This window comes from Lichenostomus cassidix, chromosome Z (assembly GCF_008360975.1).
Source record: "Lichenostomus cassidix isolate B80296 chromosome Z, HeHo_3.0, whole genome shotgun sequence".
Lineage (NCBI taxonomy): Eukaryota > Metazoa > Chordata > Aves > Passeriformes > Meliphagidae > Lichenostomus > Lichenostomus cassidix.
Genome location: NC_139511.1, coordinates 66403222 through 66430653, shown reverse-complemented (window position 1 = coordinate 66430653; position 27432 = coordinate 66403222). Strand labels below are relative to the sequence as shown.

The 27432-nt window shown below is 50.4% G+C and overlaps 1 protein-coding gene across 7 annotated transcripts in view; it reads left to right on the top strand.

Annotated features, from left to right (window-relative positions):
• CNTFR (ciliary neurotrophic factor receptor) overlaps positions 1-27432 on the top strand; it is a 200801-nt gene that overhangs the window by 104029 nt on the left and 69340 nt on the right. For all 7 annotated transcript variants that reach the window (XM_085041924.1, XM_085041928.1, XM_085041931.1 and 4 more), the window contains one exon: positions 13326-13404. In XM_085041924.1, coding sequence (XP_084898050.1) covers positions 13326-13404 — 79 coding nt within the window. The remainder of the gene's footprint in view (positions 1-13325; positions 13405-27432) is intronic.

Genomic DNA, 27432 nt, shown 5'->3' with positions numbered 1-27432 from the left:
CGGGGATGAGCTGAGCATAGGATCTGGCCCTGAGATGTTGCCGTCCTGCGGTCTCTGTTCATCTCCATGGTCTACATCCCACTCCAGGCAGAGAGTTGGTCAGATGTGTTCACCCAGATTTTGCTTCCCAATATGTTTGAAAGGAGCACTGAGCAGAGCTATCCCCCTCAAAATTTGTGGGGACCTTCTTCATGTTTGATTTTTCTTGGCAATGGCATGCTTATCCATCCATCCAGGAGAGAAGAGACCTGGGAGGTCTCTAGTCCAGATCCCTGCCTCAGGCAGGGTGAATACTGAGTGTGGACCAGCTTATTCTGACTGTTTGTGTTTTGAAAATATTCAGGCTTAGGTCCTATGACAGTCACCTGGGCAGGTGACTGTCATGAGACTATGCCTTCCTTACAGCAAGCCTGAACCTCTCCTGCTGCAGCTCTTGCAGCTCATGCCTGTTGTCTCTCATCTTCCCACCATGGATAAAAGAGCCTGTCTCCATCATCTCAGTAATCTCTAGGTTGGTGCTGTCAGGTTGCTGTTTGACTCCTCCAAAACCATCACTTTGCAGGCTGCAGAAGCCCTGTTTTCTCAGCCTGTCCTCATCCCCATATGCCTCAGCCTCCCCACCACCCTTTATGGACTTGCTGGAGGTCAACATTGCCAGTCTTGTTCCAGAGCCCCAAAACCGGGCACAGTGCTCCAGATGTGGTTAAAGGACTTCTAATTTCTTTTTCCATAGCAGATCTTGCAGACCCTGCCTAGGCATAAACTTGGCATCAAATTTCCCCTCCAATTGGGAAAGTTTGCCAAAACATATGAAAAGTAATAAAGTCTGTGTGTATGTGTGCATGCTAGTGTGCACACTTATTTAGGCGTGATTCCTGTTTTGAAGATTCAGTAGATTTTTTTTATTAATATTTTTCACAAGTGTGCCTCAGAACTGCAGTTTGAGCCCTGCACAAAAGTGCTGCTCTGCTCAGAGGCTCCTCTGCATCCCCAGCAGGAACTGTGCCCTCTTCCTGAGCTGTCTTTGACTTCTCTTCCACAGAGATAGTGGGATCGGATAGTTTCTTTTCCTACCCCTCTCCTTGCCCAGGGTTTCTCTTAATTAGTGCTCTGAGGTTTTTTCTGCCAAGAAGAAGCTTTTTTGGGGGCCCAGTCAGAACTGCTCCAGCAAGGGATGGTAGGTACATGCTGTGCTTGGAGGTGTTGGAGCTGTAGAGAGCATCTTGATAGGAAAGAGGGGTGCAGCCAGAGCTGGGGAAAGGGAGCACAAATGGTTTTTTTTAGGAATGGTTAAAAAAGGTTGGGCACCCCAGGCAAGCTGCAGAGGAAGGGGCAGAGCATGTGGGAGGTAGGGGCTCACAGAAAAAGATGGGCTCAAGGGTTGGAGGGGAGCATTTGCTGGAGGCAAGCATCCTAGTGAGAGGGTGAGAAGATGCTCAGTGTGAGGTTGGCTCCTTCCAGAAGAATCATGGCTTGTTGCACAAAAGCTAATGCTGTTGAGGCAGAAGCTGAGGGTGAAAGGGATGGAGCCAGCAGCACTGATGAGAGATGAAGGACCAAGCCATGGCAGTCATTGCCTTGCTGGGTCAGGCTCTGCTCTGCGGCCACAGTGGAGCATTTTCAGTCCTCCTGGGTTGTGCAGAAGGACATTAGCTAAAGGATATACCCAGTGGCAAGTCCACGATGAGCCAGCTCCACATCCCTGGAGTGGAGAGCTGGGATTTGGACCGAAACCTCTTGCTGTGCCAGGGAAGTGGAAGTCAGGCTCCCGCTCTCCATCCAGACAGCATCAGAATGGGCTCAAGCAACCAGAAAGCAGCAAAACCAGGGGCAGAAATCTGTTTCCCCACATTTGCTGCTCATCTGTGGCTCTACCCTGTGGTGAGCGCAGCGAGCTGATGAGTACGAGCAGACCTTACTCTGGCTCGGTTTTCCCTTTGTTCTGCCATTGACAAATATTCGGGGATTGAAAGTGAAATACTGTGCTTTCCTCTTCCAAAGGGAAAAAAAAAAAAAAAGAAGGGAAGGAGCCCCTTTTGCATGCTGCACCGGCGAACCCTCGTCATCCTGTAGCAGGAGGCCAGCACACATGAATATTCCTGTGCAATATGCGCAAGTGATGAGCCCCATATGCAGGCCTGGGGAGAAATTAAATGTTTTCTACGGCATTTTCCAAAAAGCCTTTCTATCAAAGTGCTTGGTCGGGAGCCAAAAACGCCCCAGCTTTTGCGGCCCCAGCTGGTTGACACTTTTTTATTATTTTATTTTTAAATGCTGATGAATATTTTCTAATTAAAAAACAAGCCCTCCCCTAAACTGAGTCTTGCCCCAGTGGATGGAGTGGAGCCAGAGATTGGGAGGGGGCTGGAGGCCGCTGGGGACTCCATGGCTGCTCTTGGCTGATGGTTTTCTCTTCCTTCAGTGCTGGAGCTTGCAGGAAGGGTCCTGAGACAAAAGGCACACGTGGTTCACATCTGCCCTGCCACGCCTGGTGGAAGGCAGCCTGCCAGGCAGGGGTGGCACCCTGGTTCCTGCCTGCTCCTGGCCTCTGAGAGAGGGGAGGAATGAGTGCAGGCTCCAGACAGGAGGTTTGAAGCACACCAACCTCCTGGGATGGAGCTCACTGGGGTGCAGGTAGGCAAGGGGATTTCCAAGTCAAATTTGGCATTGTGAGGGCTGTCCTTCATACACTGGCTGCTTTGCCTGCAAAGGTGAGAAAGAGAAAAGCCATGGTGTGATTTTAGAGGTGGAAGAGATGGGGTGGTTGCTGGAGAGGGGAAGCAGCTGCATAGGATGAGACTAGATGCTGGCCTTGAGCACAGGTGCAAAATGTCTAGATAGTTTTAAGGCATATGAAAGAGGTGCAGAATTGGAGAGGGGCTGACCTGCCAGGGGCATAAGAGTGGGAGACAGGGTCTGGTTCTGTGGACTGAAAGGACAGGAGAGCCCCAAGAGCCCAGTGAGCACCTGGCTGGTGGGGCAGGATGATGGTGCAAGGAGCATGGGGCCAAGCAGGAAGAGTATCAAGCACTCCCCTGCTTACCCCTGCAGTCTGGTAGCATAGCACCTCAAGACCCACAGCCCCTAGAATTCCCCTGGGATGAATATAGGCCTGAATCTGTGTTCCTCAGATGGAAGTCATCATGGCAGATCACAGAGGCTGCTGCATTAATGCTTTGCATTTGGCTTTGAGAGTTTACCAGCTGCCCTCACCTTCAGCCTTCTCTGTGACAGCCACATAGCTTGAGAGTGGGAGCTCACAGAGCACAGCTCAGGTGATGGAGTAAAAGGCTTCTGGGATCTTGCAAAGTGGGACCTCTTCCAGCTGCATTGTTTTTCTCCTGTATGGCCAGATTGGCTTCAGATTGCTTCCAGTGTAAGTAGGTAGGAAAGTGATGGTATGGCCACCTTGGATACATAAGAAAGGAAATGTATGGTTCACTAAATCAGTTCTGAGTCTTGGTACCAATGTATGCATCTTCCCTCCCTTGCAGGGCTGAAAACAAATTGGATTTTAATCCATCCTCTTAGTTGTTGAGTATTCATTTAATTCTGCTGGCTTTACATAGCAAAATCTTCCTCCAAGCGTACAGCTCCTTGGCTTTGTTTTTGGAAAGAGGCTGACACCCAAATATAGTTTCGCACCATAGCTCACCTGCCAGTGGCAGCACACAGAGATGCTGGGCTTGCCAGAGCCATGCTTGGAGGGAATCCTTGGTTCAGAAACAGTGTTTTGTTTCCTCCACCACGGCTGAACCCACCACACCACCCAGCACACGTCAGTGGACAGGCACTCCATCCTCTTCTCTGCCCCACAGGAGCTGCTTCCCTGATGCCAGACAGCAAATACCCCCTAACAAACACACTAATTAAAGAGCAGTTAAAGCCTGGGGGCAGCGGGTGGTCACAGTCCTCACAAACAGATGGTGTTTTGTCCTTGATAATTAAACTTTCCTGTAGTTTTGGGCGAGATAATTTCTTGACTTCTGTTTCAGCACACCTGCCTCCAGCCAGCTCCATTTCTCCTTCCTCATCCTCTGCTCACCCTCAGCAAACGCTGTCTGTGAGGTCTGGGGCAGGACCCTAGGGAGGTTGAGGGTCCCCAGGGGTTTTCAGAGGTGTCCTCAGCAGCCCCTTGGTCTCACCCCACATGCTCTGCTGGCTCCAGTCTCTGTCAGTCAGAGCCCCTCAAAGAGGCAGCAGTTGGAGGCCATGAGAAGAGCGCCAGCCTGGGGCTTTGAGGTGCCCCCAGCGCATTTCAGCAATGCTGGTTCCACCTCTCATGGCTGCTTTCCCCTTCCACCAGCTGCATCCAGGCAATATTCACCTGAGAGGGGGCAAGGGAGCAGGAGCTGGTGAGATTCTGCTGCAAACTGAGCCTGCAGTGGTGCCAGGACAGGTGCTGGCATGTGGTGAGGCTTGGTCTATGAGTAGAGCAAAAGGAGGTAAATTCCTACACACTGCTTTCCCAGGAGGGTGTTTGCAATCAGAAGAGGGCAGGCACATCAATCACCCCAGTCTCACTGCCAGCCTCAGACTCAGTTCTGGAGTGGGTATCTGCGTTTACCAAAGAGGCTACTGGCAGCAGGAAGCCTCCTTCCAGCACCATCAAACCCAGCATGGGCTGCTCTGACTAAGGGGCAAGATTGGTTCCTCCCTTTAGTGCTGCCCTTTTCCCTTGTCATCTGAGCATTACAGAGAGCCCACATGATTCAGTTTTCCCCCTCAGCTGTCCACTTCAAAACCTGCGTGGTGCTGTGACATATGGACACAGACCCCAGCAGGCTGCATGGGACATGCTGGGCACCTGTGGAACCACATGGGTTGAGTGGAGTGATAGAACTGGGTGAAGCAAGGACCACCAAGCCCCAGCTGTCTGCGTTTCTCTCCAGTCTGCTTTTGCCTGCCCATGTTTTGAGCACCATTCTTGCTGTGGGAGGGAGCCAGGGACCAGTCCATATGCAGGTGGAGGTGAAATGTCCTTACTGTCGCATCTGTCCTGGCTGCCTGGAGTGGACTGTGCTCCCACAGCAGCTTGTGGGCCAGTGACCCCGGGCTAGCTGGTAGTTTGAAAGCATTAGAGGTATCTCCTGTGGAGCCTGGACAGAGAAGGACAGCAAGAAGGAACCAGTGGGGAGCACACAGTCCCCAACATCCTGAACCCCTGTCTGTGTGTTTGCTGCTCTCCCTGGGCCTTGGAAGCTGCCTGGCTCCTGCCTACCCCATCCTCCTGCCAACTTGTACTGCAGGCATGGAGGAGAGATGAAGCAAAGCAAAGCAAGCCATAGTCACTGTCCCTGGAGGTATTTAAAATACATGTAAATATGGCACTTAGGAACATGGTTTAGTGCTGGACTTGGCAGTGTTAGGTTTACAGTTGGACTCAGTGAGGTTTTTATCCAACCTAAATGATTGATTTTAGGATTCCATGATCCTGAGGCATCTCTGGAGAGGCAGCATCAGAGTCATTGCAGTGGCCTCCTCTGTGCCAACAACTTAAAATAAAGAAAGCCCAAACAAAAAGCCAAGCTAAAATTAAAATGCTCAAGAAGCTCTGTACAGCTGGGTGTTCCATCCTTTACTCTCCCTCTACTAAGCCAGTATCTTTTTCCTTCCTTGGACAAGACATCTGCCAAGGTCTCTTCCAGTGCTTCTCTCTCCAATCCTGCCCACGTCCCTGAGCCCCTGCAACACAACTTCAGGCTCTCATCCTCCTCTATTTCTGTCTCAGCATGCTGGCAAAAAGTAAACCTTCCCTCTTTTTGAGCAGCAGTGCTGTGGCCTCAGTCCTTGGATGCCTGTGTTGATTCAGGAATGAGCTGTAGCTCTCCCTGGCTTGGGGACAACATCAATGGGAAGTTTACTGGGGCCAAGCCAGCATGGTCCTGCCTGCACTGGAGGAAAGGGATCCTGCAGGGTGCCAGCAGCTGGGTTGAGGTGGCAGCTGGCAAGACCTATCTGTCCTCCCCTTCCTCTTTGCTTTGCTCAGGATGGCACATGACTATGCCACAGCCCGATTTTAATACTAGGATGCTTTTGTCTACCCTGGAGCTTTGCATCTTAAGGGATGCTGGGTGTTTCAAAAAGCAGCTTTGCTACGGAGTGTCCCCTAGGCAGAAAACAGGGTTGTGAGCAAAATCCTAGGGGGATTGAAGGGCAATGCAACCCTGCAGACAAATATAAGAAATGTTGCCAGCATTTGCCTGGAAAGCACAAACCAAACATAGTGTGAGACAGCAGGACCTTCCTAAACTATTTGGGGTCGTTTGTGTATGTGAGTTTGGTTTTGATTTTGTGGGGTTGTTTTGGTTTTGTTCCGCATCATTAGTATTCTGTTTTTGTGGGTGGAGGCTGGGAATTGAATTGCCGAAAATCAGTGCGACACCAAGAGCTCCATCCCACAGTAACCACAGCCCAGAAACACAGAATGAGTAGGATCTGCTCCCAAACATGCCTCTTTTAGGTGATTTCCCCAGCTTCCAGGGAGGAGTACTCAGAAGCACCTGAACCACAAGCATCTCCCATCTCCAATCTCTCTCCCTTCTCTATCTGATCTCTTCTGCCTGTCCCTGACATGGCACCATCTATGGAAAAACACTGCTCAAGACCTCATTTTAACAGAGGCTCCAGATAAAAAGCGCTGCTTTTGGCAGTTCTTTAATAGAAGCAAAGATCCAATTGATTCCTGCAATCTCTCTCTGCAGGGAGCCGGGAAATGCTCAGTGCAGAGGAAAGTTGAGTAAAAAGAGAGGGGAAAATTACATTTCCCATTGTTGGTCCGAGCTTTTCTGCATCACAGAGGCTGTCTGGGTGTGGTTGTGAGGTGTGGAGGAGTGGGGCTTAGGTATGGCAGCTCAGCTGAACATCTCGCCCAGGGCTGTCCCTGAGGAATAGTCCTAGGACAATGTTCTTCCTCTGCCATGGGGATTCAAGCCCCTCCTGCCCTGCAGTGCTTCCTCACAGTGCCAGTGTTGAAGACGTGTGATGCTTATTAGTATGCTGTTCCTTGCACTGGCTTTTATCACTGCTGGAGCAGATGGCTGGTCTTGGACTGTTGCCCTCCACCTGAAGAAAAACTGGTTGACATGGTGGGAGTTGTGAGGACAGGTATGTGCTGTGGGGAACATCCCCCTGCAAGGTTCCAAGTGGGAAGAGGGAAGGGGCAGCAGCAGGCAGCTGCTCGTGCAGCAGCATTGCCTCACAATGGACCCCACAATGAGGGCTGTTACTGGGCAGGGTCACTGGAGAGGTTCCCATCGACTGTACTGATCTGGTGTTCTCCTGGCATTGTGCTCTTGCCTGTCCTTGGGCCACGGAGGGATCATAGCACCCCAGTGTGTGTCCCTTGTCCTACCTGGGGCAGGGGTGAAGTGCACTGTCCTGATGCTTTAGGGCACCAATTTGAAGAGCTGCAAGGTATGGTTTGACGGGAGAGAACCCATCTTGTTCCTGGAGCAGGAGTCCCCCAGCCCCTGGAGCTGCAGGGTGACAACCTCACTCCTGGCGTTCTTAGGACCTTCTGGCCTTTCTACAGCTCCCTGCTCCAGTGGGAGCATATCACCATGATCCACAGAAGCAAGAAATTACCTGTCTTGGGTGCCAGCTTGCCAGTTTGGCAGATTCTCAAACAGCCTGAGCCTTTTCATGGGTTTCTTGTTCTTTCCTGGACCCTCTCAGCTACCCACAGAGCTCCTAAACTGTGCAGTACCCCCTGCAAATCAGCTATGATTTCATCTGGGCTGATGCTCCTTCCCAAAGAGCTGCTTTCTTCACCCCCATGGATATGGAGAGCAGCTTTGGTCATTGCTTTTCTCACCTAGACACCCTGCCAGTGACATCCAGGGAAGATGGAGCAACCTTCAGCAGGCGTGCAGGAACTAAGAGCTCTGCAACTGCACAGCTGCCTTCAGGGGCACATCTTCAACCAAAACCACTGGGAAGTTTTGTGAGGACCATCCTTCCACCATTTGTGCATCTCTTAAACCACAAGGGCAGGAGGGCCTGCACAGCCACCTAAGGGTCCAGCAGTGCTCATTGGGATGTCAGAGGCACAGTGATGAAGGAGCTCTGCCCTGGAGTGCTCCTTCCTCCAGGGTGTCTTCTTCCTTGAGGTGTCCACTTCATTACCAGAAAGGGAGGAGGTGGAGGGAGGAAAGTCACAGCCCATGAGTGCCAAGAGTGAACTAATTTCATTTGACCCCAGTCGTCCCTTCATTGTCCAGGGGGGTAGTGCTAATTGCTCTATTGACAGTGGGGGTTTAAATTAGATTTAAGAAAGCTTTTCAAGCAGTGGGGATTCTGTCTCTGCAGATAAGGCTTTCTGATACCACGTATGAAGGAGATGATAAAGTCCTTCTTTTTTTCTCTTAGGCAGCAAAGATGAGTTTAGTGCTGACAGGGCACTGTAAGGCCAGAAGGTTTTTGGGCTGTTAGCAAGTGTCTGACAATAAGTGACAACTATTTTTTCCTCTCCTTTCCCTCACTCTGCTGCTGGGGTGATCTGAAAGGAGGAGACAGCACTCAGTGCTTTCAGGTGCCCAAGCACTTCTCCCAGAGCACACACTGCTGCCCACAAGTGGTGCCATCCCTGGGGAACAGGGGTCTGGAGGAGCTGAAACCCACTGTAGTGCTTCACTGCTTGTACCAGCATCACACCCTGCCCTTGGGGAGGGATGGCAACTCGTGGGAGGCACCCTGGATCCTCGGGGCTGGGGAAGCTGTGTTTGTCTCTGGCAAAGGCCTAGGCTGAGGAATCAAGAATGGCTTTGGTAAGGGTGTTGTTTCTCCTTCAGTAATGCTGGGGGCCCAGGAGGTGCCTGCTGTGTGTCTGGTGCAGGGGCATTGTAATGGCTGCAGTCAGCATCTGCACTCCAGGCGTAGTTCCACACCTCAGGGAGAGGCAGACTGTGGCCTGTCATGCAGGATAGGTGAGCTGCAATGTCTGCAGTCAGCATCTGCACTGCAGGTGTTCAATGCCACCATATAGTCATCACCTGTGGTCCAGGTGTAGAGTCCCACTGACACTATGCATTCGTGACCCAGGCATGGGCAGTACAGGCAAACTGCAGCAGCTACAGTCTGTGTCTCCAGCACAGTGTCCATCCACAGCCCTGTCTGCAGCACAGTGTCCATCCACAGCCCGTGTTTGCAGCAGGGGTGGTACCACAGCATCCACAGTCACTGTGGGCAGTGCAGTCACACCCTGGTGTCTGCTGCGGGTTCCTGCAGGACAGGCACTGCAAAGCTCCTTTGGAAGGTTCTGGGCAAGGCTGCAGGAGGAGGAAATGTCAGGAAAATGAATCCACTAACACCAGAGGCTTATTTCCAAAAAGGAGACAGAGGAGTCCTGTAACTTTATTCATTAATAAAGGGGGAGGTCATGGGCTTTTTCCATGGGATCTCTTGAATTAGTAGAGGATGCAGTCTCTTTTTATCCTAATTTCCCAGCTGCATTTCCCTCTCTCTTTCCCCATTGGCTGAGGTACTTGAGAGGTACAGATTTCCCGAAATGCCTAATGCAAACCCCCCTCTAATATATATCCCCCCCTTCTTTTCTTATGTCTCTGTACTTGTAGTTTATTAACACAGTCTCGCCTAAGTCAATCAGTGGAATTCCTATGGAAATCCTTCCCATTGTTTCTTCTATCTCTCAGTATCAGTCTCATCTTACCAGCAGACTCACAGTTGGTTTGTAAAGACACTTCCTTATTCCTTTCAGAAACGACTAAACAGAGTTTGTTTTCCCCCAGTCCACCACTTCAGAGCCAGACCCCATAACAGCACCTGGTGGGGAATTGCCTGATGGAAGACTTTGTCTTGGAAATACTAGGTTTTAAAACTATCACTTTTCTTTTGTGGCAGCCGCAGACTTCCAGAATGAGAGCAGCCTGTGGGAGGTGAGTGTTGTGGTGGGAGACTGAGATGCAGCCCACATCCCTCACTAGGCAGGGACAACTCTGTCCTGGAGCTGCTGCTTCTAGCTGCCAGTTGGTACCCCATTACCAAAGCCTTGGAGATTATACTAAAGGAGAGCTGGAAAGGATCCATCCCTTTGCTTGCTCAAAAGAGGATAAGTTATCTGGGACTGTTAAGCAGATAGTGATATCCTACTTTTTGCCTGGATACACAATCCCCTTTGCTGCTGCTGTGGCACCCTGGAATTGTCCTCACCCCATCACCCCACAACAGCTGATGTCACATTCCTGTGCTCCTTCAGTCCTGATCCAGCTCAGGGGACACATGACTGGAAACATGCGAGGTTTAGACCAAGAGCTGCTGGAGGGGACCTTATTCATGTCTGTGTTGAGCTGTCTTCTGCTAAAAGTGACCATGACTGATATCGTCACTACCCTTGGTGTAGAAGACAAGGCATGGAAAATCAACTATTTACTGTCTTCCCAAGCAAGAAGCTGGAAACAGGGAGTATGGCTCCAGAGCTGCTGGTCCACTACTTCATATGCTCCCTCAGCCCCCTTCTTCCTGCCCAGGCTACTCTTTCCTTTCCACCACCAAGAAATTATTCATTACAGAGGGAAAATCTACTTTTTGCACAGGAGATTGAGTTTCCCACTGCTGGCTTTGCTGTGTAATAAATGTGGTTCCCCTCCATCACCTATAAACTGCTCCCTTGCTGGCATGGAGACATAGCTCAGGAATTTGCACACCTGGTGAGCTGCTGTTCACTGGCCTGTGCATCCAAATGCCAGGGTGCTGGCTTTGCTAGAGAAACAGTTAAATGAACAAATACAGCAATGGAAATTTGCATTAGAAGCATCTTTAGAAATTGCAAAGGTTTTGTTATGTGCTTGGGGAAAAAAAAATCAACATGGCTTTGGGCAAAACAGTCAAACAAAGCAAATACTGCATGGAAAATTGCAATTCAAGTGAGAAAAATTTGGTTTTCTGGCTAGATTTTTTGTACTAAAATAGATCCGGCTACTGCCTGCTCGCAGGACTCATCTCTAAGAAGAAATGAGGTTTTGCTGTGTGAGAGCAGTCAAGTGATGAATTCTCTGCACTGTCACTGGAAGCCTCTGCCTGTGTCCTGGTCATGCCACAGAGTCTCCAGGGATCTCATCTGGGTCCCTCTGCTCTTCCTTATTCCACCTATATCCCTTGAGACTATCATTGTTTCAGCACAGGAATCATTCCCTGCCACATTATTGTGTCTGTTTCGATGCTGGCCCAGGCACATGGGCAGCAGCAGCAGCAGCAGCAATTATTTTAAGAGCTGATGAGACCAGGAGGGGAGGGCAGCAGGTGGCTCTGCTCCCTGGCAGGACTGAGAAATAGAGCAGGATGGTTGGTGATGATATTTGCACTGAGCCAAGCCCAAGGCTACATCAGGCAGATCTCACACTTTTCAAAAAGCAGGGTGGTTGCTGGGGGGTCCTGTCCTGCCTCCTGTCGTTGCCACTGTCCCCAGCAATAGGGTGGCTGCACTAGCTGGGGATACCTGGACTGTGGTGAAGGGAGGCTCTGGCCCCTGGTTCCTTGCCTGCTTCAATTCTCAGTGCCACCCATCCACTTCCAGGGGTATAGGAGGGAAATATTCAGTGGCAAATAAATTTGGGAGTAAATAGGAAGTCTCAGCTCCTGGGTTGCAGGTGGTTTCCAAGCTGCTCAGGGCTCCACATGCCAGCAGCACCTCGGGATGTGACATTGCCACCTGCCTCAGGTTCCAGCGATCACCCACTCCCTGAGCTGCCACTTTGGATGGCAGCTGGAGCACAGGTGGGGTTGACAGCTGGGGAGCCATGCTACAGGGACACATGGAAAAGGCATTGGAGAGCAGGCACAAGAGGAGCAGGAGAGAAGAAGCAGAGTGAGTGATAAGGATGTTGCAATTAGCACTCAGCACTGCTGCCCAGAGCTTTCAGAGGAAGGTCATCTTCATTATCTCTGTTTTACAGACAGGGGAAACTGAGGCATGGGGGAGGCAGTTTGAGCGATTTGCTCAAGGTGACCTGTGAGGGCTGGCAGCAGGGTCTGGGGCTTGCATGTTCATGCTGTGCAGCTCCAGCATACTGGGAATAGCTCTTGCTGCCAGCCCTTCAAGCCTCAACCTAGCACCAAAAAATCAGTAGTAAAGGCTGTGGATCCCTTCTCTGCCCATCTCCAGGCTTGTCCTTTTCAGACCCACTATCTCCCCCAGCATCCCTGCCCCTGAGAGGCATTTTAGATCAGGCTGGTCCAGCTGCACCCCAAAATCTGCCCAGCTGCTCTTGCCTTCCCCTCCAGCTCTGCAAAGGCTTGCTTTGAACCTGAGGCCATCTGGGCTCCTGCAACGGTCGTGCTGGGTAATGGAATATGTTTTGCTGGATTTTTTTTTCTCTCGCCAATAGAGCTCCCCCTTTATTTAGGTCTAAATGGATGCCATCTGGCTAATGAGTCCATACTCATGTTCTAGATTAAAAGGCAATCCTGTGCACGTTACGGCACTGGAGATTAGAGAGGTTTAAATGGTTTTGAAGGTGCAATTTGTTTTTCATGCATGGTGCTATTTACCTCCTGGCGGGTGGGCCAGCATCCCCATTGCTATCCCCAGCAGCTCCCTCCTGGCTCTGTTCTCCTTTACCAGCCCTGGCTGCAGGAAAATGAGATCTTGGGCATCTCCAGCCTGGCAGGGCTGTGTAGGGTATCCTCGTAGTTGTTGCTGCCATTTGTCCACTCCTGGGGGAGCTTGCTGGTGCAGGGAGGATGTCTTCATTGCCTGCTTTCTCAGCTGTCACCTCTCCACACCTCCCTGCACCATGGCATCCCCTGAGACATGGCACAGCTCACCAGGACAGAGCAGCCTCTGCCCCTCTCCCAGCACAAAGAGGTGGGGGACAGCTGTGGCCCATCAGTATATTGGTGGCAGGTGGCTGAGGCTAAGGTCTGTGCTGAGATCTACATCTTGCCCATCTTCAGCACCAGCTGCTGCTGTGAACTACCTGGGTGTGCTCCCATCTCCTCAAAACCCCTGTGCAACCTACTTGCAGGGAGTGTTGGCTCCTAGGATGATGCTGCAGCTGCCAAGGAGAGCCCAGCACCATTTTCCTAACCATTTTCCTAACCATTTTCCTAAGGAAAATGTTGAAAATGAGATGGGAAAGATAGAGCATTTGCACAAGATGTATCATCACCTCCAGGCACCTCCCGTGGAAAGTGCCACAGGCTATTGAGTGATGAAGCATGTACCAGCAAAATGCCTCATTTTGCAGTGAGTTTCCCCGTGGCTGCCATGGAGTCTGGTTTTGTGGCCATGTCCTTGCAGTCCCATCACTGAAGGCTCTCAGCACTGAAGGCAAACCCTGACTGCTCCTGCCTGTTTCTTTCCACAGATGGCTAACCCTGTCCCGTCAGCCTGCTGCGTGGTGCTCGCCGTGGTGGTGGTGGTGTATGCCCAGAGGCACAGCCAGGGTGAGTCCTTCACACCTCCCATACCTTGTGGGTCCTGAAAAACGGGAATGATGCTCCTCCAAACTCTCTCCTGGGGGAAGCTTGGTGCACCCTCCAGGTGTGCCTGATATTCTGTGCACGTTATCAATGTTCTCCGTGGCAAGTGTCCCCTCCAGCCAATCACTGTGGGGTTTGGGCATCTTGCATCTCCCCCTGCTGACCTCTGCATATCCCATGGTGTCCCTACTGCTAGGACACTGCTTTGTACACCTTCCCCCACTCTTTTGTGGATGCTGCCCTGAGCAGCCCATCCATGAAGGGATGAAGAGCTGGGAGGAAGCATCACCCTGACAGCTCCAAACTCCAGTCACCCCTGAGAGCTCTGTGACACCCTGTCCCATGATAATGATGGATTGATGCTTCATCCTGCTCTCACCTCCCTGAGGTGACTTAATCCCCATTGACACCACACATCTGTGCCCACCACTTGCTCACATCTCTCCAGGCTGGCAGAGGATTCAGGGTTTCCTTTGGTGGTGGCTTTAGAGAGATTACATCTTAGAGTCACTGGTGGCATTGGGAGCTGGAGGGCCCCACATCATCCTGGGTCTAGGTAGGAGCAGTGAGGTTATGAGGGATGGCTGGGTCTTGCTCTGGAGTATAGCCCTGCAAAAAAGGGACAAAAACGAGGAACCTCCAGAATTCACTGCCTTTCCTGGCAGCCCACCTGCCTGTAATTGCTTTCAGAGAATCTTAGAGGGGGATTTGCCGATTAACTCCAATAAGGACATCTGTGCATCCTTGGGCTCTGTGAAATTGAGGAACCCAGCCAGAGTGCCTGCTGAGCTTCTGTAGATCCAGTTGGGTGGGTTTACATTGCCACAAGCTGCCAGGTCAGACATAAAGTAGCCAGGTTTTGGCATCACATCCACATTGCATGGGGACAGCCACTCTCTGGACATGGGAGGACCTTGCTGGCTGGTGTTGCAGGAAGATCTCCAGCCCCTTCCCAGGGTGCCTGCTCAAAGCATTTGGGTTGCTGAGCTGTGTGCTGCCTGTGGTGGTGTGATGCTTCCTGCAGACAAGCAAGGCTGCTCGGTCCTGCTGTGCTTGCAGGACTCCTACCTGGGAAGCTGTGAAGGACCGAGCTCCAAGACTGCCAGAGCATCCTTTGGATACACCATGCTGCTTCCTGCTGTGCTGTAGGAATGGCAGCCCAAACCTGTTCCACAGGGAGGTGCACAAAACACAGAAGTGCCAGGTACTTCATGGTTACACACAGCTAAATTGTGTTGTCTAGACAGAAACAAATGCTGTTCCTCACAAGTGAGCAGGACCATGCATTTTGCCACTGGGAGCTGGTGCAGAGCTGCAGTGACTGTCATCTTGTGCTCTGTGATCCAGCAGAATTTGTAGATTTGGCAGCATGGCCTCCCATGTCCTTGTGTCCCTTCTGTTTTCCTTGCCTGCCTGTGTCTGGGAAGGAGGTTTCTGGGGCAGCAGCTCTAACTGAATCTCCTGAGGCCTGTGCGCATCAACAAGTGCCTGAATGGGGTATGAGAAGTGAGACAGGGCTCTTCCCATCTGCAGGAGCTTCACTTGGGGATAAAAAAGAGATACAGGGCATGAACATTAGTTACAAGCACTGGAGGAAGGCTTGTAGAGTGCCTTCAGGACTGTCCTCAATTGTTTTCCAGAGGCACTGCATGTCCCTCCTGGGAACCTCTCCGAAACACTGAGATGTGCTCTGGGCAGGAGCTTTGGAGCAGCAGTTCTCCTGCCCACCCCACCATGCCCAGCTTGGAGAGGCTGCACACAGGCAGGTCATGCTTGGGAATGTCTGCCCCACATTGGAGACCCAAAGCCTGTGCCCTGTGTCCCCCACCCAGAGCTCACCCCCTGCCCTGCTGTAGCCTCTCCTCACCTGCCAACCCCAGAGCTCATCCTCCACCAGCTGGGCACTCAGGCTGGAAAAGCTCAGCAGGAATGGGGTGGGAGGATGGATTAATCCCACTGGTGGCAGGGACCCGGTGGAGTGGGGGGAAGATGCTGGCATAGAGTCCATTTATCATGCACTTGAGGCACGTTCGACTTTAATAGCTCATGAAGCACTTTAAGAGATGCATTAGCACTGAATACTTGAGTGAGGAGGATGTGACAAGCTGTTAAGTGAGCATGAGCGGCGCAGGGAGCCTGGCCACCCGCTCCTGGCTCTCATATGCACCCTGGTGATTACTGGACCATCCTGCAAAGTGCCACATGAATTAATAAAAGCAGCATCAGGCTTGGTGAAGGTGAGGCTGCTCATGCATTAACCCTCTGCTGCTCACCTTTGGCCCTTCTCCTTGGAGTTGGCAGAGCACAGGGTGCATCTGTCTGGGATGTGGAAGCCCAGGATGATCCCCAGTCTTGGGGGAAGGGAGTGGAGGGGCTAAGAGGTCAATGGATTTGGGGCTCCTGTGACCTTTGGAGTTACAGACCTCCCTTGCTTTGCACCCCTGGCAGGTTGCTCAGGGTTCTCCTGCATCACCCAGGTGGGGACTGCAACTTCCAGCTACCCATGGGGGTGGTCACTGGATGGATGAGTGATCAGAGACATCCAGCAGAGCAGCCCCAGGGGGATGATCCAAGCCTGGCACTAATGTTTTGGTTCTGGCAGTGGGTCTGGGGTGTCCTGCTCCAGGGAGGGGCAGAGGGGCAATGGAAGGGGATGTCCAGGAGAGTCATCCCCAGTGCATGAAAAAGCAGCTTTGGATGGGGCTGCCAGGTTGGGTCAGCCTTCCTGCAGAGATGGGCAGCCATAGGCCTGTCCCCATCTGCACAGATCCAGCTGGCATGGAGGGATGGACAGGAGCTGCAGGAAGAATGGGAGAGGAGAAAGCAGGCAGAATAGGCTGAAGACCGTGGGGGAGAGCCTTGTGCCCTCCACACAGAACCACAGGATCACAGAGTGGTTTAGGTTAGAAGGGACCTTGAAGATCATCAAGCTTCAATCCCCCTGCCATGGACAGCAATGCCTTCATTAGACCAGTTTGCCTAAAGCCCCATCCAATCTGGCCATGAACACTTCCAGGGATGGGACATCCACAGCTTCTCTGGGCAAGCTTCACCAGTGCATCGCCATCTTCACAATGAAGGATTTATTCCTAATATCTTACCAAAACCTACTCTCCATCAGTTTGAAACCATTACCCCTTTACTTGTCACTGCATGTCCTTGTGAGAAGTCCCTCTCCAGGTTTCTTGTACCTCTAGGTACCAGAAGGTGCTATAAGGTCATCCCAGAGCCTTCTCCTCCCCAGGGTGAAGAAGAGCCTCAGCTTTTCCTCGAAGAAGAATTTCCTCATATCCCATTATTGAGAATAGCTCAGTTTTCCTGCCTGTGTTTTGTTCTGCAGCCAGTGATTGTTTCCAATTTATTTCAGAATGGAAGGAGGTGATGGGGAAAGCTCAGCAGAGCACCAATGCAATGCTGCCTGCTGGGACACTCACACCTTTGGTTGTCCAAGGTCTCCACTGTGTGAGAGCAGAGGTAGTGGGTGTCCCTACAGTGCAGAGACCCTCTCCCTAGCAGGGCTTGGGTGACTATAAAGGTCAGGGAGAGGTCACAGCATGACCTTTGGGGCTTTACTTACGCTCTTATATGGGAACTGTGTACATGGTGGAGATGCCTAACAACAGGTCAGGCTACAAAGTACACATGCATGGCTGATTTCAGCTTTTTCTGCTGAATGCAGTGACTGGCTGGTGCTGGACTTATCTGTTCTTATTAGACCAAATGCCTACAGCAGTCCTGAGAAGAGGGAGCTCTGCTTCCCCAGTCTCCTGCCATGACCAAGGCATCTTCCCAATCCATCAGCTCTGCCAGAGTTATGTCCACATCTGTCCCAGATTGAGATTTCTTTGCTTTTAAAAGAGGAGTAATTCTGCTTTATTGATTCTCACCTTGCTGAATTAACTCGTGTTTAAACAATAGTTATGTTTTCACCCAAGAGAGGAGACAAAGAGATAAAAGTCTCTGGAAATGAATGCACTTCAGATGCCACATGCCGGGGTTAATTTATTGATAGGCATAGAAGCTTCCATCTCCTCTCTTTCTCACCAGCAACAAGCAATTAGCCCCCATCATTCCTCAGCAGAGGAAAAGAGAGATTTTGTTTCATTACTTTCCCTTCTTTCTTGCTCTCTTAAGCCCTAATGCTAATCTTTTGCAGTCGGTTCTGCTGCAAAGCCTCCCGGGGCATCCAGTTTGCATGTGCCTCATTAGAAATGCTGCTGCAAAGACAAAGCCTGGACCAGTAAATAGCCTTCAAAATGCACAGCAAAGCCATGCAAATTGGCTTTTCAAAGAGAAACCAGCTGTAGATAGGAAAACCTCTCTCCCCATCTCACATTGCCCAACCTTGTCTGTTTGGCATTTGTTGGGTGATGGGGTTGTGACCAGCTCTTTCTGGACTCTGTTACCTCCACGTAAGTCAGCCCATGCCAGGGAATGCCATCTGCCTGGAGTGCTTGAGCAAATCACTTTGATTTTGGGGGTGTTCTCTGGATTTTGTGTGTAGGAGGTGGTTTGTACACACACACAGAGCTGTGCATTTTGTTTGTTGACATCTGTGTAGGTTTTGGTTGTTGTGCAAATGCAGCTGAGTTGGGGTGCCTGGATTCAAGACATGTGATGGGATACCTGGGTCTTGAAGCTTGGTCTTGTGCCCATGGGCACACAGAGGAGATGTGCATCCAACCTAAATGGCTCTGCAGAAGTGCTATCTACAAATACACATTCAGCTCTCCTCTCCTCTCCTCTCCTCTCCTCTCCTCTCCTCTCCTCTCCTCTCCTCTCCTCTCCTCTCCTCTCCTCTCCTCTCCTCTCCTCTCCTCTCCACTCCTCTCCTCTCCTCTCCTCTCCTCCCTCCCGGCACTATCAGAGTGTCCTTCAGCCATGCATTAAGTGACATGACAAACATCTGTCATTTGTTGTTTATTTTTCCACACGTTCCCCAGGGTGAGCTGCGTGTGCAACAGTGTGATCTGGAATTTTTGTAATTGCCACAGCACAGGCAGTCGCTGGGGAAGGCAAGGTCAAAGGGACTGATTGTGTGTGCTGAGCAGCTGGCTGGGAGGCTGGAGATGGTGCCTTGTTCCAGACTCAGGCTGTTCTCGTTACACAGCACCTTCCCACCTCCCATGACACCTCCTTGTGCCTCTGGCCAAGCTTTGGTCTCAGCACAGCACACTGGCACTTTATCTCCATGTGGCTCCTGACAAGACCTTATCCGTGTTGTCCTCCCCAGGACACCATCCTGCATTCTGTGAGTCTGACCTACATTCCTCCACTGGAGATGAATGGACTTGTGTTTGGCTGCATAAAACACACGCTCCTGCTGAGGGAAGGCTTGTATATTAAGTGCTCTGGACTCTGTGTGTGACGGACTCATCCTTTCCATTATATACATCAGCCCTTGTGTCACCAGCAAACTTTGCCAGCAACAGTTTTATGTTGCCTTCAAGATAATTGATAAGACAAGTGATTAGCAATTGGCCAAGAACAGATCCCTGCGGGACCACACTGGGAACACCCTCCTGCAATGATGACTCCCCATTAACAATTAATTCCCCATTAGCAATTACATTTTTTTAATCCTTCCTGTTATAACTCTGGATGGTCTCATTATCCAGCTGGCTGAAAATACCAACCTTGCTCCAAACTGCAGCCCCATTCAGCAGAGCCTGCTTAAATCATTCTGAAGGCTGCCATTCAAGAGCAGGCATCTCCTCTTTGCCTCCTTTTTCTTGCTCATTGCTGCTCACAGCTGAGCTAGCCCAAGCTCATGGCCATCCAGTGGGAACCTAGTCCCAGTCCTAGTGGGATTGCTGCATCTGCTGGGGGTCAGTTTGCTGGCTCATCCCATGCTGGCCAGAGGTACAACCTGGCTGTGGTTCAAGTTGCCCTCTGATGCCTTTCCAAGGGAGGTCCATCATCTCCATCCCTGAGCATTCATTACTGTGATGGTCTTCCCACTGCCTCCCCATCTTCCCTGCCAACCCACAGCTGCAGGGAAGCAGCAGAGACAGAAACCCCACCTGCAGGGACACCCCTGCTGCAAACCATTGGACTCTGCTGCACACTGTTAGGGTGCTTAAGAGCCCATCAAGTTCTGGGGTCCCCTTAGTTGCTCTGATTTTCCCTGGTGCAGGTGAGCTCCTCTATGATGAAGAACCCCAGAGTCAAACAGGCACAAACATCTGCATTCTCCCCTCTTCATTCATACCCCTCTCTCTATCCCTGTGCACCTGGCTTTTTTCCTTTTTCTCCAGCACAAGATGCATCTCCCAAAAGGTTCTCTGTCTGCAAAATAAAAGAAAACAGCAAAAATAGCCCAAGGTCCTGGAACAACTTTTTCTATTACTGGACATCCCCCTGAGCTCAAGTAGATTTCCTGCCCAGACGCAGAGTGAATTACGGCCAAGCTCTCGGCAGCTGACCTTGTGGTCAGCCAGAGCACAGGCTTGCTAATAAATGTGGTCAGCCCCTACCGCAAACAGCCTATTTTTAGTGCCTGTGCTTCCTTGCCCACTGCCTCATCACTCCACAGGTTCCAGAGCCGAGCATCCCACAGGGGTCCAGAAAGCAGTGCAGGATAGCCCCACAGGGAGCTCATCCCAGGCTTGCTCCTTCCTCCTGGGAGCTGGGAAATCAAGAGGGTTTCCACACATTGTCTGTTAATTTTGCACCACAGAAAGTCTCTGGTGGACAGAGCAGTGTGGCCTGTCTTGCTGGAGCACAGTGTGGGAGCACGACTCATGCCTGTCAGATGGACTGGAGAGCTCACAGCTCTTACCTGGGGTGTGTGTTTGAAAAATAGCCACAGGTCAGCAATAAGATTGATGTCCTGTTGTGCTAAGTGCTGTTGGATGCAGGAGGTTAGGTGTTGTAGAACTGAGAGTGGGGGGAGAGGAGGAGGACAGGAAGAAAAATAGAGACACTGACACTTAGGTGAGAGAAAGCACAGCTTGGTGGTTCAGGGCTTTGAAGTCTTGCTTTTTGCAAGTTGCCAAAGTTTGTGGATTGAAAAGAAGCAGCCTGCTTTCCATGTACAAGCCTCTCTGGAGGCACTGGAACTAAATTTGCCACTTTTTGGAAACAGAAGATGTTTTTTGAAATGGAGCTGATGAAGTTCTGGAGTGAAGTGGAGATCTGTCCAACTTGAGCCATCCAAGAGCTTGAAAGGAAACCTAGCTGGCAGTATCCGTGATGCTAACAAAAAAGGGAAACCTTCCCAAAAATAGGTCCTGTGTATTGAAGCAGATCACAAATCTGTAAAAGAATCAAAGACAGAAAAGAAAAAAGAAAACACAACATAAGAGTATAGATATGTCAGGCTTTGGACAAGCCTGTGATCCCACAAAACTGGTGAAATAGTTCGTGTTTGAGGTGAGAAGAAGAAACTGCCAGGAGGATCACAGTCTGCCAGGACTCATTAGTTCTGCCAGTGTCAAGGAAAAACATGTCTCAGTAGTCTCTTAGGCTTCATTCCACATCAACAAGCAATGAAGGAGGAGGAATGGAATTTGTAGCCCACCCAGACGTCTAGAGAAGCTTCAAGTGGAGGATTACTGCTAACATAGGGCAATACTGCCACAACCCGTGGGGCAGAGGCAGGACCTGCCAGGGTGTGGCCATGCAGAGGGGGCAGCACCAAATTTCTGGATCATCTCCATAAGCCAGAAGGCCCTTGGCAACAAATTCTTGTTGAAGCCCACTGCTGAGCAAGGCTTGCTTACTGGGGAGAGGCAGGGAGGAAGGATTTGGATTTCCTTCTTGGCATGGCATCATTCTGCTGTGTGGAGCAGGAGCACACTTCCTCTGCTGGCACATGGTTGTAAATGGAGGCATTGCCATATCAGCTGGGAGCCCCAAATGCTGACAGAAGCCAAAATCCCATTTTCACATATTTTCAGACCCTAGGAAACTGAGGTTTAGCCCAGCACAGAGAGAATAGCCATAAGCCTTGTTCTCTACATGAGCTCTGGCTGCTGAAGAAGGGCTGTGTCCTGTCCTAGCACTGAGCTCCTTTTGGTGGGTGAGAAAGCAATCCTTGTCCATTTTTACATCCTCAAAGGCTTCCAGAAATGGAAGGTCATGTAAAACTGTTATGGGTGGAGTGGAAACCTTTAGTGCTTTGGGGATTTGGCTTCAATTAGCCTCCAAAAGCTCAGAAAGGTCTCACCTTGGAAGTCACATGTGGCCATCCCAGTGAGGCAGACATCTCACATTTCCAGAGCAAACTGATTCCACGAGCCCATGTGTCCAACAGAACTTGGACTGAAGGTGCTACTCATTAGTTATCCAATCTGAAGGAGTTCCAGTGTCTGAAGTCCTGGATGTCCTGGGACTGCAAAGCCAATCTCCAGTTGGTCTCAAAGAGCAAAATGTGGCAGCCCTGGGGGCATCGCTTGTAGGAGTCCCCAGCCCCAGCAGAGGGTGATACAAATCATCCCCTGGACATGTCACAGCAGCTCTGTGTGGCAGAGCCCAGGACCAAAAGGTCAGGAAAGGCTGGGACATTCTTGTCCATCCATCTATAGTGTTGGGCATGGAATCTCTTGCTGCTGTCTTTAGTCCACCTGTAACACACCTGGGAGCAAGCAAAGCACTGGATAATGAGAACACAGGCACAGCAAGACACTGAGTACAACCATCATCATCTCTGCTTCCTCAGAGAGCTTTTTCTAGGGAGGGAACAGAGCAAAGATACCATGAAGCATGCTCAGGAGTGCAGATGCTGGGACCCAACATCCACAAGCCTCTATTATCAAAGTCCTTGGTGAGGTTAATTTCTCTGAGCAGATGCTGTGCTTATGTGGAAAGGGAAATACCAGATTCCTAATCGGGCCAGGAGATGTTGGAGTATAAAAAAAATAAAGAGAACAAACTGCAAAATGTGCAGGCTGTGCTGTGGATGAAAAGAGCATCTTTCAGGATAAGCGGTCTTGGGCAGCACTAAATGGGGTGGATCCATGCAGAGAAGCCAATATAATTGTGGCATATTAAAAGGAGAAAGAGAAGAAGGATTGAGGAGGGGCTGTGGCAGGCTCGTTACAGAGGGGAAAAGCGATGTGTGTCACCTTGTAATGACTGCTCCAGGAAGGCCCATCAGGTGGAGAAGTGAAGTGAAACCACAAGGCAATTGACAGTGATGGAGGCAAGGGGGGTTACAGTAGTATTAGTCCTGTATGAACCATTGATCTCTTGGTGTACAATTTGCTGGAAAAGGCTGCTATCTAGGCTCAGCTGTTAGCAGGTGCTAATTGAAGCTGAGGATCTGGAGCCTCATTGCACTGCCTTCCCTTGATTAGAGCCATGCTGGGGAGGCTGGTGTTCGGGAAAGGGTTTTGTGGGTTTGATTCACAGCTTAAGGGGTTAAAACAGCCTTTGTCTCTACTTAGGGGACAAGGGGAAGGGGTAAAATACTCTTCTTGCACAGTTTGCGTGCACCTGTGTGCAGGGAGTGTGCTTGGCAAGACATATCCACTTAAAAATTCCCTATGAATGGGGCAAAACCTCACCTCAGGGTGCACACAGTTGACAGAAAGGTAGTGCCTTTCATCCCAGGTTCAACACACTTGACCTTCCTAGCTTTTTTTAGTGTGCAAAGCCTGCAGTATTTCCCCTGGAGCAGACCTGTGTTAGCAGATTTAAGTCATCTGCCAGTAGCCAGGCTCTCCTTAGTTATCTATTCTGGAGCTTTGCAAAACAGCCAGAGGTCTGCAGAGCTGATGCTAGAAAACATTGACCTGCAAGGCCAGGAGCCTGTAGAACTTCTGCCAGCCAAAACCTCTGTGATTTGTAGGCAGAGGAGAGCTGGCACCATCACACTGAGGAACTGACTGGGATGCATGAGCTAAAGCAGAGTGGCAGCATGTGGCCTGTCTTGCTTGATTCCTGCTGGATTTGCTGAGGTGCAATGAGTGCCCGTGTGTGCCTGTATTTCTGATGTCCAGGCCTTGGGTGTGCTGCTGAATAACTGCTCTGCTCACAGAGAGATGGGGGGGAATGGATGATTTGCTCCTCCAAAGGGCACTCCTGTTCTCTGGAGAAAGGTCCCCTCTGTGCTCAGCTGGTCTCTGCTGCTCACAGGGGGGCTACACCTGCTGCCTCCAGGATCCAAACTGAAATAAAACCAAGGAAGATGATGAGCACCCCTCACAGAGGTAACAGAGCTGCAGGGGGGGATTAAGGTCTCATCCTATTGTGAGTGGCCCCAAGGCAGGCTCACAGCAGCAGCAGCAGCTGAAAACCTGGGTGGTGCAGAGTGTGCACACAAGGGTCCACTGCTGGGATCTTGTCTTTGTTAGCCCCACATCCACTCATCCATCCGAGCAAGGATCTTCTCCAACCAGGCAGTCGGGCTCTGCTCATCATCTCCATTGTTTATGCAGAAATCCACTCCCAGAGGGAGTATAAATTGAGCCTGGAGTGCTCCCAATGGGATTCTCCAGCCATAGCCATGAACTTGAGACTTTGTAGGATGAGTCACAGAGAGCCTCTGACTCTAGCCAAACCACAAGCCCTGGCAGGTTGGACTCCGCTGAGTTTGTGGCTTGCCTGCGCTGTGGTGTGGTTGCTCCAGCTGACAGGATGCTGTGCAAGGGAGAAACTGAGGCACGTGGGAGTCAGAGTGCATTAAATCCAGAAGCTAATGTCTGTCTGTCTAGTCCTCTCCTGCGATTTCCCATGGGAAGCCTCTATGTCTGGCCATAACTGTGAGCCTGGAGACCTGCTGCAACCCATGCCAGCTGCTGTGACAACTGTAGAGGCTGGGTGCAAAGGGATGAAAATCCAGTGATGCTGCTGAGGAGTGGGAGGTATGAGACTCTTGAGCCCAGCAGGAACTCCTGCTTTTGGGAGGGGGTGTAGCATTACCTGGGATGCAGCAAAGCACAAGCTTGGTGGTCACATCCAAGTTCCTGTGCTCAGCAGACTTGAAAATTAGTTTTAGCTTCGTGTAGGAAAGCACAGGGTCTTGTGTTTTTCCTTTGTATGGGGGTCCCTCTGTGTGGCAGAGGGAATGGGCAGCTCAGGAGCTTGGATTCACCTCTGGATTATAATCCTCACTCTTAGAGCATCATACAAGTCCTTCTGCAGGGTTAAGACCCAGGCTCACCTGCTAGTGAGCTCCAGTACTGTTCCCACCAGTTCTCCAGTGAAGTTTGTTCACTCTCCTGGGACTCATGCCTGTGTCCTTTTTCTCAAGGAGCCTCCCCATCTTTGTCCATTAACATCCAGCCCTTGTCTTCCCCTCTCTCAGCATCACAGGGCACATCACTTTGGGCACTAACAGAAAGGTCTTGGTCTTGAAGGGTACTCATGCTTTGTCTCTGGCCCCACACAAGCACTCTCCTCTTAGCCTTGGCTGGGTGTAAAAGCTGTGCCAGCTCCATGGTTCCTGTTGGCAGGGAGCCTTTGGGGATGCCTGCAGGATGCCTCACTGCTGATTTACAGCTGCAGCTCACTGGGGTCTGCCCCAGCTCAGATAACTCCTCCACCTTTCGGATCTGACACAGACATGCCTGTCCATCCCTCCTGGTTTGCAAAGAGAGTTTCTGCTGTTTTCAACCCAAGTTGCTGGAGGCTGATCCTTGCTTTTATGGAGCATGAGCCCTGAATATTCAGGAAGCAGCACTGAAGTTGGTGTGACCATGGTTGGCAGGCTCTGGCCCTTAATTAATTAGCATTGATTGTACTTCCAACAGTGGAGGAGGGAGCTGCAGCTCAGGGAAGCAGTGAAGTGTTGCAATATAATCACTGCAGCTATTTTCACGCTGCTGGTTGGTGCTCTTCAAAAGTTACCTAACTGCTGCATTGGCAGTGTGGTAGACAGAAAGGAAAATCCCAGGGGGAATAGTAGCAACGTGGGACTTTGGAAGCTGTCATTTTAGAAGAAACATCTGTCTGTATGTCTATGCAGGGTTCGGGATTTTTTTTGTTGTTGTTGCTTGGGGGCTTTTTGTTTGGTTTTTGCTTGCTTTTATTTTTGTTTTTGTTTTTTGATTTTGGGGTTTTTCCTTTCTTTTTTGGAAATTTATGTATTTTTAAAAATTATTTATTTATTTTCTAGTTTTTGGCATCTTAGTTTGACTCAGCCTAAGAGTACTGTTCATGTCTTTTGCATGGCAGCAGGGTCATTTCACCCCTGGGCTACCAAGAACTGCTGTTTAAGAAGTGGAATGTGCCTCATCTCCCAGGAAATTTATGGGGCTGGATCAGTCACTTTGAAGTGGAAGTGTCTGTCCCATCTGAGCAAGATACCCAGTGGACAGCCCTACCTCTGTGTTAGTGACCCCCCCTCACTCTGTAATTTGGGCAAGTCCATTCCACTGAGCTCTCTGAGTCCACGGGCTTTTGTATCCATGATGCATTTCTTTCTCCATATTTTTGCAATTTTATTCTTGGCAGCTCCAGAGAGATGGGCCTGAGCATCCTTCTGTTGATCTATGAGAAGGACTTTGGGATGTAAACCCAGAAGGAAAATTTCAGGATTTAGGTAGACAGACTTAATCCCATCACATTCCTCATCCTGCCCTAAATCACAGCTCCAGAGTGAAGAACCTCACAGTGAGAACTGCCATGAGCACTCACAGCTCTTTTAACGCTGTTACCTGATGCTGCAGATGTGTCTCCCAGCCTGGTGAATATCAAACCCTCCTAAAAACGCTGAGTGTTTTTAATTCATGCTGTGGCATGGGACAGCAGCTCCCAGTCTTGTCCCTGCACATCCCATAAGCCCCAAAGCCAGCTGGGCTGTGACTGTGTGCTGGGAGCTGGGGCTGTGGGGGGCTTTCTTTCCCACATAAACATGAGTGCACAGACACCTTGCCAGCATTCTGGGAAAGCAGTGCCAGGTCTGGATGACAGGTGGGAAGTGGGTGTCAGTCAGCAGAAACCTTCAAATCAAGCCTGGTAGCACAAGGGATTAGTGGATACGGGCTGCTGGGTGATTTAATTGTGTTTTCTTTCCTCCAGTGGGTTTGTGCCATTTTTCTTAACTTGCTTAGCCCTGAGGAGTTTTTTAGTGTAACCAGTATTTATGGAAGGCTTTTTGCTTTGGTGCCTCAGAGGGAGTCACTGGTGTACACAGCAGCAGCTCTTCCATAGCCCCACAAACCATCCCTGCAGTGCCCGAGTGCTGGCATCCTGAGGGCCATTCAGGGGCCCTGGGTGAATAAAAAAGAATAAAAATTAATTCAGTGCTTTGTGGTTTTGTATTTTAGCAGTCAGGAGAGCCCAACCAAACCCTGGTGTCAATGTACCAGGTGCTATAGGATCACAGGGAAGGAGGAGAACCAGAGCCTAGCTCTGATGGAAACACCTCTCTGGGGCCAGTCATTTCATCTGCTTTGGGGACTTCAGCTCCATGTGTCAGACAGGGAGAATGATGCTCTCCTCATTTGTCTCACTCATTTGTGTTGTCAGATCCTTTTGGCGGGTGCTGCATCTTGCTGGGTGCCAGCATGGAGCTGTGGATGACAGGATGGCCATCCCTGGAGGGCTGCAGGCAGTGTGACAGTGAGTGCTGAGGAAGAGCTGCCTCTATCCCCTGTGCTGGGTTCCTGTGCTTCCCATGAGGGGCATCTCCGTCAGGGAGTAAAGCACTTGCTGCCAATCTGTCCTGGGCAAAGCTGATGGGGAAAATCCTCAGGGGAGCTGTTTTATGTTGGAAATTAAGTCCCATCAACATCCAAATGTTTTACAAAATCATATTTCTCTGTCAGGGGAGATAAAAACGAAATGAAGCATAGGGGAAGGGAAGGCTGCAGTTTGTCTTTTTGGTATTTTTTTAGAAAATACCTTGCCTTTGAATTAACCCCCCTCCCTTCCCCTTAAAAATCAAATGTTTTGCAAATCCTTCTGTAAGACACAGCATAGAAGTTTTGAAGTAAAACCCAAAAACACATTAAAACCTTTGGTTTCCTTCTGAAGGAAGGAATTTTGCTCTTTTGTTTGTATTTTTTCTCTTTTACAAAGAATATTTGTAAATTTGGACGTTTG